The 10,398-nt window shown below is 40.6% G+C and overlaps 1 protein-coding gene across 2 annotated transcripts; it reads left to right on the top strand.

The window, feature by feature from the left end:
• The first annotated feature begins 6,313 nt into the window (after positions 1–6,313).
• neurod1.L (neuronal differentiation 1 L homeolog) lies at positions 6,314–9,714 on the top strand. Of its 2 annotated transcripts, XM_018233978.2 has the most exons (2): positions 6,314–6,465; positions 7,380–9,714. In XM_018233978.2, the coding sequence occupies exon 2, from the start codon at positions 7,389–7,391 to the stop codon at positions 8,445–8,447; it is 1,059 nt and encodes a 352-aa protein (XP_018089467.1). In that variant the 5' UTR covers positions 6,314–6,465; positions 7,380–7,388; the 3' UTR covers positions 8,448–9,714.
• Positions 9,715–10,398: the final 684 nt, after the last annotated feature.

The following is a 10,398-nucleotide window of genomic DNA, read 5'->3' as shown; positions in this document are numbered from 1 at the left end:
GCAGGCAATGTGGACTCATCTCGAGCCTCTATCTACCCTGCACCATGTTGAGGCCATGAATACGGGTAATTAGAAACTGCTCTATGTGTATGTGTGCAATCTGAGTTAAGTACATTAGTCCAGATAACACACTTACAGGAAGTCTGTGTGGCTGCATGGGCTTTATTACAAAGCAATATACACTGGTTATATTATACATAGCTTTTTTAAAGGTACCAGTCTTGTGGTCTCATCAAAAAATCAGGGCTGGATACATAAACATTCAATATACATACAATACTGGAGTTAGACGGGGGAATGTAAAAACGGAAAAACTATTCGCAATGAGAAAAGTTATGCCTTTGCATGAACAGATTTTCCTTTGTGCAAATTTAATATAGCTTTTGCTAACCCGGAAACTGTTTATCAACTGATTCCTACAGTGAAAGACCGTTTGTGAACTTTATAGTTTGCGCCAAAGCACAGTAAATGTAATAAAACTTCTTCCTGAAAAAGTCGTTACATTTGCTCCAAAGGATAACGACACCTTCAAAAACTTCTCAAGAGTGTGTAATTAGAATTTGCAATGCAATAACAGTTTAAAGGGATACTATCATGGAAAAACATGTTTTTTCCAAAACACATCAGTTAATAGTGCTATTAATAGTGAATTATGCACTGAAATCCATTTCTCAAAAGAACAAACTGATTTTTTTATATTCAATTTTGAAATCTGACATGGGGCTAGACATTTTGCCAGTTTTCCAGCTGCCCCTGGTCATCTGACTTGTGCCTGCACTTTAGGATGGAACTACTTTCTGGCAGGCTGTTATTTCTCCTACTGTACTAAATGTAACTGAATCAGTCTCAGTGGGACTTGGATTTTACTATTGAGTGCTGTTCTTAGATCTTCCAGGGAGCTGTTATCTTGGGGTTTCATGGGGGTTCTCAAAGCATAGAGGGAGGCAGGGGTCCACAATTGCACGGGTGAGAACCTAGCCTCAGGTGGCACTCATGGAGTGATGGCTGTAGATTTTAAGCCTATGTAAATTTATAAATCAGTTTTCCTGTTGTTTAAGAGACATTTTGGCTGGATAAGGACTACTGGAACTGCGGTTTCAATGGTACATGTGAACCAAAAGTGCAGGGAATAGCAAAGGCACATAGTGATTCGGCATTAAATCATACAAAAATCACTGTAAGAAAAATAAAGTGGAAAGCTGCTGAGACTTACATTTTACTTCACTTTGTAAATTTCCATATTTGAGTGGACATCCCATTTAAAGGGACATTGTATAGATTACTTAAAGTGGCCAAATGAGGGTGGATCATGACTGGCGACTTTTTGGCAGATTCTTGGTCAAAGTATGGGGCCAATTGACATATGTAAATAAGTATCAGGAAGCTATAATTTGGCACAGTTGAGAATTCCAGTTGGGCAAGGATAATATTGGCCACTCAGATCTCTTAGAAAGTCTGATAGTAACTTGATATTAGTTACAGTGCCCTATACCTGAGCATAATGGCCATGCCAGTTGTGGATTTACTATCATGCAAAACAAAAAAGCACACTGCTTTCCTTCCAGATAACAAGGCCATTAGGGGGCTCTGATTCATTAGCATGTAGGAGTGATATTGACAGAGGCAGCAGTATGGCAGCTGATATATTCACTCAATGATGCAGGGCCATAAGAATAATTATAATAAAGTATATTTTGCTGCAAAGTACCCCCTGTTTATAAGTAAATCTTCTCTTTATACTATGTAGCAACCTCACAGTATGATCAGGTGAATTCGTTTTATTCTGGATAATAGAAATACCATGGAGAGAGAGGGTACAGATATAACCAAGCCCAATAAATCAGTGATATAATGGAAGCACCTCATATACAAAGTGAAGCACATGAGCCGGACACGCTTCAGTCTATTCGCGTATTAGCGCCTCTCGCGGCCGCTTCCTCCTCCTTATTGATTGGTTGTCTCAGCCTGTGAGTGTTTTATGACTGCACTGCTCTCTGGTTCCTCGTATTTACCAATTTGCCTCTTGTATTTATTGGTTTTAACAACATTTAGCGCCCAGCGGAGCAGACGTGCTTGTAAAAGTAAATCATTTACCCCGCCAAAAAAAAAAAAAAGCCCAGCGTTATAGTTTTATATGGGGGGAAATCTATTTTAGTTCAGCAGGTGCAATGTCAATCAATTAAATTAATTAAGATAATGCCACATGCCCTGGAGATTTCCATGGACTCTCCCCGCCCTGTACGTTTTAATAACGGACGATGCAGATTATTTATGGGCTGATTTAATACATGGTGCTAGTGATTCTGAATGGGACATCAGTGTATTGTGTCCAATCAGAATTAGTTAGTTAATCCCAGTAGATACAAACTCACACCGTATTATATGATTAGACATTTCTCCAAGATATTCCAGTGCATGTCCATGGGGTGATAGAATACAGTATTGCTGAATATAAGGGAGTTTGGGCTTCACTATTGAATTCCACTTGGGGTATCACCATTCTAGCCATTTGATATGATTGGACTTTAAATAGGTTAAAATAGATGTGCTTTAATTGAGCCTATAGAAGAAAGCAATTAAACGTCCAGGCTAGCAAAGGAGTTCACGTGGATTATACTTAATTAGTCCCTTCCCCATTGTCCAGCGATGTAGCTTTGCCTCAGGATTAGAGAAGGAGACAGGGCTGCAGCCCCATGTTAGCCTACAGGACTTTTATATGGATGAATAAATGACTGGGGCTTCCATAATCATCTGGACTCTAGGGATAAATAAATGGCAGGTTGCCTCCAGTAGTCAGTTGGGATTTGGGGAGGGGGGGCTTTTGGTTTAGAAAGGATTGTGGATGTGCTGGGTCGGTTGGGCTTAATACTTCAGTGTGTGAGTTGTGTGTGTGCCCCCTGGAGTTGTTCACCCAGCCAGAAAAGAGGCTTTTGTTTAGTGCGTGTGCGGCTCGCGTGCCTCTCTCTGGCCAGCAGTCAGGATGGAGAGGGTGACAGGGGCCTCATTGGGTAAGGGGGAAGGAGGGCAGGGGGGAGCTCCCATTCACTATAGAATGGCATAGCCCTGTCATGGAGAGGGCAAGCTCAATGCACTCACAGCCCATATGTATTAATTTGAGAAGCGCAGCTTTAGAATGAGTTTAGGATCCTATCCCTCCAACCAGAGATAAACCAACTTACAGCGTCCTCAGACACCAGGAAAAAAGCCTAAAGAACTCACAGCATCACTGCCCAAAATAAGCAATTGCAGTGAAGCTCAGCTCGGATTGAACCTGCTATTTCCCTAACCAGAACGCAACTGACTCTATGCATTTCACAACAAACCTGACACATCACTGGAAGTTTATGTCTTGGTACTATCCATCCACCTTTATTTTTGTTTGTGTATGCTTGTGCTGCCACATCTAACTTTCTACAGGTGGTTTATAGAGAAAACCTTATTTAGGTCATGTTGAAGATATAGCTAGATTTTATTGTACAGATAACTTGACTGGATGAACCTGTGCTTGGAGGAAATTCTTTATAAGAATCTATTTATTATTAAACCAGCTAATAGCCAGATATAAAACCACATTGACTGTTTTAATTCAATTACTCGTACGATTTTTTTAAAACTAACTTCACTATCCATGCCTAAAACAGCCGGCCAGAAGCGAACAGGTTAAAGGACTTAAAGCCAGGCTGCAGTAGCCTTTGCCCCAGACCTGGTGTTGCTAAGAGTCACTTTCATATCATCCCTCCTGCCTCTCGCTCAATATCCACTACCTGCCTCGTCCATCTGTCCCATCGCTCTAGCAGCTCCCTTGTGAGCAGTTTTCTGGGAAATGGACCGATGTCTGCTACATGTGTGAATGCTATCAGTTGTACATGATCAGCTCTCTCTGAGTTTCTATCATAGGAACATGGCTGCTGGGGATCATATTGAATCTTCTGTAACACACTCAATACTTTGTTTCCGAAGGCAGTGTCATTTGAAAGATGATAGGTGGTTATTATTATTATTAATAATAATAATAATAATAATAATAATAATAATAATAATAATAGCATTAATAATGCAGCCTTTACACTAATTCGTTAAAAGGGAATGCATTCATCATAAGGAGATAACCTGGGGACTAGAATATTACTATACTGCAGTGAACTGTAATCTTCCTATGAATGTATATTATAGCCTAATGCATGATAAGGTAGTCACACTTGCACAGGGATTCTTCTTGCCACTCTAATGCACTGGGAAAGGGCACATTTGTGTCTCCTAATCCCCATAAAGGGTTTAACTTTAAGTGCAGCTTAAATATGAGCTGAAATACTGCGTGGCAAATCAATAATAATAAGGGGAGCAGAAGAAGCTGGAAAAGGAAATTGTGTGCTCGCAATCTCAATCTTGCAAGACAAAGTAGAACACGAATATAAATACAGATCAACAATATGAAGTGCTATTAAATGTGACATTTAAAAAACTTGCATTCGACTGCAAGCTCTTTGATACAATCTGATACACTCTGTAACAGTTTCTTTCCCGTATTCCCCGTGTAAATTGTATCAGTGTGGATGCCTCAGTGATTATAAAGTCGGTAACTCTAGACAATTGCACAGATTTGAAATAATGAATGAGTCGCATCTTGCATCTGTCGCTGGGTTGGAAACATTCCCTGGCAAAATCCGAATTTAGAGGATCCAGAGGCCAAATGGCAAATGATTTCTGATTAAATTGCCCATCTGATATAAGTCCCATAGTGGAGGATATTCACAAAAATAAATTGACCTTGTAACTGCTGTAGGAAAGGCTTTGAAAAGCAGCCGCTGCGTTTATCCGAGCAGAACTTGAACTCCCATTTGCTTTGCCGCAGTCCCACTATAGACTCATGTACAAACTACTGAAACTATACACGACAGGAATCAGCATCATGTGTTTGATAATTGCTTTGTCACTGAAATCAACCTGGTTTTCTGGTGTTAAAGTAATTAAAGGAAATATATTTATCCTCCTGTTTTTGAAACCTCCACTAAAAAAAAATTTATAATAAGAATCGCACATACTAAAGTTGTGAATTCCTATCACTAGTAGTAGGGTTTACCATGCAGCTGTAATGAGCTTCTTTTAAACAGGATAGGAAGGAATTCTAGACTTGATGCCTTCTTAATTCTCCTGCGTTTAGTGATTAATTACAGGCAGCACCAAAAAAAATATAATTAGTGTCTATGGGAGAACTTGCAGTTGTATACAGGGGTATAGTGATGAGCAAAGTGTTGGGAGTATAAAGGAAGGTTCCCTCCAAAGGAGAAACATTGACAGACTCAGGCAGAACTCCCCTGGGGAACATGAATTGAACTAAGGAGAGAGTTACATTCATAGCAACATTTGCATCTCCACATAAAGTGTTTTCTAATAAAATAGAATTCAACGCTTTTCTGAGTGGCTGGGCATGCTGGGAATTGTAGTCTAACTACAGCTGGAGAACAATTTGGCACGAATAGGAAGAAAAAGATTACATGGAATAAATGTATCAGTAACTAGGACAAGTGGGTCACAACAAGGCATACACACATACACACACATCTATTCATTGGATTGCGGTGAGTAGACAGTGAGTTTATCGCTGCATTTGCTGCAGAACTTCTTTGTAAGCAGAGCCTTGGGTACCAAAGATGGGCTTTGATTGGGAGCTCTTGCATCTCAGAGGATCCACCTGGAGCAGATAAGAATGGTAGTGCCCCTAAGCGCTATTTCTCTGGGGGCTGATAGATATTAGGAGCCAACCTCTGTACCCAGCAGGAATGCAGCCTTATACAGACACAACTACTTGCCATCTGAGAGGGGTCTACATTGGTGCAGGTGATACAATGCAATTGGAATCAGATCTGCTATCCAGAACCATTAATATAAACCATATTGGAGAAAGTGTAGGAATCTCATGCCAGACACACAGGACAACATACTAAGTTTTCTCCCCCCTTATTAATGACCCATTATGCAAAAGGGAGTGGGGGTATCACTAGCAGACTCCTTCTGCCGCTTCACTCTCTGCAGAGAGGCCATGAATGGGTTAACCATGTCCTGCGGGTACAAACAGGTTCGCAACTGGCGACAGATGGCCACTTCTTTTCCCCTGGCCACAAAGGGATGGAACACAGAGCGGGGCTGAATACAAATGGCTGGGAGAAGGGGGGTCGGATCACGTGACTCCCGGGCCGTTGCCTCTAACTAAGTGACCATATGGCGCGTGCCGGGGAAAGCTAAGGATGGGCGCATGCGTACAACCACCTGCCAGGGAATGCCGTAAGCTCCTCCTCCTCCTCCCTGTCACTTGTCTATTAGCGTCACGGGACCCGCTATAAAACCCGAGAGTCTCTTCACAGCCCCCCAGAAATAAATAATAATAAATAATAGCCCAGCTCTCCGCAGAAGCACCACTCTGTACTACTGAGGGGCATGAGACTGACAAGGAGAACTGCAACCAAGGTAGGTCCCTTCTCTGCCATTCATGATGTATCTCATGTGCCTAGTTTACAAGTGTCCTCTTATACTAAACAAAACATTTATTATTATTTTTACGCCTTCATATTGCTACTTTATTTCTATGTTGTAGTTACCCCTATGCGACTTGGATATTTCATACGGATCCAGATCCCCCCAGTGTTTATAAAGGAACTGAGCATAGCGCCGATTTAGTATTCGGCTCTGCGACGCGCAGCTTTGCGCGTAAACTTTTCTGTTGACAGAATAGAACCAAGTGCAAAGTATGAGAGACATGGAGGGATTTAGTGTAGGGCACAGGAGGCTGAAGTGATACCCAGGACATATGTCCCTACCTGTTACATTCATACAGACCAGTCTGTTCTCATCAGCACCAATAGGGAATAATGAGATCTTTCCACCTGAACAACAAAATAGCAAGTGTTCCTTTTCTACGTTTTTATCATATCAATCTCTACTTAAACGGGGACTTGAGCTAAATGCAGCCAGTACACTGCACATGGGGGTGTCAGACTAGTAATGGAGAGAGAGAGAGGTCGCACCTGATCCCTCAGTCGCAAGGCGCCTGCGTCTCCTCCACCATTTATCTCTATTTCAGATTGTGTCTGATTATGGGGGAAATGCACACACATCGTATATTCAGCATCTCTAAATATTAAGTTGCATTTTTTATTTCCCTTCATTCTGCTCAGCTTAATGGCTTTAATCAGGCAAGTCATATTTTCCTAATCTTCTTATGGTCTCCCAGTTGCATAATAGTGTGCGATCTTATTGCACAGGGAGAGTATACTGCGACTTTATTTGAATATTCTGAGTACTGTGCAAAGAGGGTGGATCATATAAACATTTAATACTATTCATGCTTGGGCACTGACTTTACTATTATTTCCTTTCTCCAGATCTAAAAAATGACCAAATCGTATGGAGAGAATGGGCTGATCCTGGCCGAGACTCCGGGCTGCAGAGGATGGGTGGACGAATGCCTGAGTTCTCAGGATGAAAACGATCTGGAGAAAAAGGAGGGAGAGTTGATGAAAGAAGACGATGAAGACTCACTGAATCATCACAATGGAGAGGAGAACGAGGAAGAGGATGAAGGGGATGAGGAGGAGGAGGACGATGAAGATGATGATGAGGATGACGACCAGAAACCCAAAAGGCGAGGACCGAAAAAGAAAAAAATGACGAAAGCCCGGGTGGAGCGATTTAAAGTGAGACGCATGAAGGCAAACGCCAGGGAGAGGAATCGCATGCACGGACTCAACGATGCCCTGGACAGTCTGCGCAAAGTTGTGCCCTGCTACTCCAAAACACAAAAGTTGTCTAAGATTGAAACTCTGCGCCTGGCTAAGAACTACATCTGGGCTCTTTCTGAGATTTTAAGGTCCGGCAAAAGCCCAGACCTGGTGTCCTTTGTACAAACTCTCTGCAAAGGTTTGTCGCAGCCCACCACCAATCTAGTAGCGGGGTGTCTGCAGCTGAACCCCAGAACTTTCCTTCCTGAGCAGAGTCAGGACATCCAGTCGCACATGCAAACAGCGAGCTCTTCCTTCCCTCTGCAGCCCTATCCCTATCAGTCCCCTGGTCTTCCCAGTCCCCCCTATGGTACCATGGACAGCTCCCATGTATTCCACGTCAAGCCTCACTCCTATGGGGCGGCCCTGGAGCCTTTCTTTGACAGCAGCACCGTCACTGAGTGTACCAGCCCGTCATTCGATGGTCCCCTGAGCCCACCCCTTAGTGTTAATGGGAACTTTACTTTTAAACACGAGCATTCGGAGTATGATAAAAATTACACGTTCACTATGCACTATCCTGCAGCCACTATATCCCAGGGCCACGGACCATTGTTCTCCACGGGGGGACCACGCTGTGAAATCCCAATAGACACCATCATGTCCTATGACGGTCACTCCCACCATGAAAGAGTCATGAGTGCCCAGCTAAATGCCATCTTTCATGATTAACCCTTGGAAGATCAAAACAACTGACTGTGCATTGCCAGGACTGTCTTGTTTACCAAGGGCAGACACGTGGGTAGTAAAAGTGCAAATGCCCCACTCTGGGGCTGTAACAAACTTGATCTTGTCCTGCCTTTAGATATGGGGAAACCTAATGTATTAATTCCCACCTCTTTCCAATCGACACTCCTTTAAATTCTGGTGTGTATTTTTTTTTATCTGAACCAGATAAAAAAAAAAGGAAAAAAAAAAAACAACAACAAAATAATCACAAGCAATAATTAGGATCTATGCAATTTTTTTTTCAACGAATAGTAGGCCAATTAAAGAAATATATATATATATAAATATATATTTTTCAACCGACATTTTACTACTTGTTGTTATTGTACCCATGCCGAATTATTTTGTTGTGATTTTTTGTACAGAATTTTTTGATGAACTTTTTACAATGTAAATGTTCCTATTTTTAGAAGAAGAAAAAAAAAACATGCAGCTCCATCAATTTTTTTTTATACATAAGGAAAGTAGAATTCTATCTAATTTATACGAAATACGTTGAACTAATTTAAATCAGCAGCAAAGTGCTTAGAAAGTTGTGTTGCCTTAGAGACAAAACACACGTCAATTATAAACATTATTCTTTCAATTTTATTTTTATTTTTGGGATAGTTTTAATTTTCTCAAAATTCTACAAAAGTCATCAATAATGTTTTTTTGTTTGTTTTCAAATGAATGCTGCTTGACTATCATAAACTTATTTGCACTCTTCGTCCTTTTATTTTTTTTTGTAGTTATTTTAATCAAAATTGATGAAATTGATGAAATATAACAATGTGACCCATACAGGTTCTATCACACTCATTAATGGTAAACGAATTGCGAGTGGGTTGTACTCAGTGGTTCCTTTAGTGCAGTAGTCTCAGCCAATGGCAACCTTATAATATAATCGGTGGATAGCGTCATAGATATCGCATGTTAATCCAGTGCAAATTTTCAGCGCTGTTTCAAGTGTATTGCTGGTTCACAGGGCATTGATTTTGTACTGTTATTTTGTTTGTAATCATGTATATGCTATAATGTACTGCACACCGGGGGCTCAGAGCACACAGGTTCATCTAAAATTAAATTTTGGTGAAAATATTGCTTCAATATGTTTTTTTAATTTTTTTTTCTGGAATGTATGCAATTCCTATGGGATTATTGTTTAACTCTGACAGCTCATATTAGTGCATTGTTTATTATTTGTAGAATAAAATGATTAAAACAAGAACCATGATTTTGTTTTTTGCTGAATATTTTACTTTAGATGAGCTGCAGCTGAACAGGTGTTTTTCAAGCCACCACTAGGTTTTAACTAATAGGTGAAGGCAAACATACATATCATTTGGTTACAGGGATCCTTACTTTCTCCATTACTCTCACATATTCCCTCCTTCTCCCTGCATAACTTTCTTTTTGTCTTTCTCTTTTTTAGCTTTTCCTACTGCATATATTCTTTTTTTCTCCCTTAAAGGAACAGTAACGTTAAAAAATAAAAGTGTTTTAAAGTAATGAAAATATAATGCAGTGTTGCCCTGCACTGGTAAAACTGCTGTGTTTGCTTAAGAAACACTACTATTGTTTATATAAATAAGCTGCTGTGTAGCAATGGGGGCAGCGATTCAAAGGAGAAAAAGCTCAAGTTACACAGCAGATAGCAGATAAGCTTTGTCTGTCTAATGGTGTTATCTGTTATCCATTAGTTAACCTGTGCCATTTAGCCGTTTTTCAATTTCCGCCATTGCTCCACAGCAGCTTGTTTATATGAACTATAGTAGTGTTTCTGAAGCAAACACATCAGTTTTACCAGTGCAGGGCAACAGTACATGATATTTTCATTACTTTAAAACACTTACATTTTTTGGTGTTACTGTTCCTTTAAATACATACTACAGGAATCTCCCCGTATAAACAT

The sequence above is a fragment of the Xenopus laevis genome, chromosome 9_10L (genome assembly GCF_017654675.1).
Source record: "Xenopus laevis strain J_2021 chromosome 9_10L, Xenopus_laevis_v10.1, whole genome shotgun sequence".
In the NCBI taxonomy this organism is placed as follows: domain Eukaryota; kingdom Metazoa; phylum Chordata; class Amphibia; order Anura; family Pipidae; genus Xenopus; species Xenopus laevis.
This window is presented reverse-complemented; position numbering and strand designations above follow the sequence as displayed.

Coding starts and splice junctions, on each gene's coding strand:
- neurod1.L (XM_018233978.2), top strand. CDS start 7,389: ATGACCAAATCGTATGGAGAGAATGGGCTGATCCTGGCCGAGACTCCG.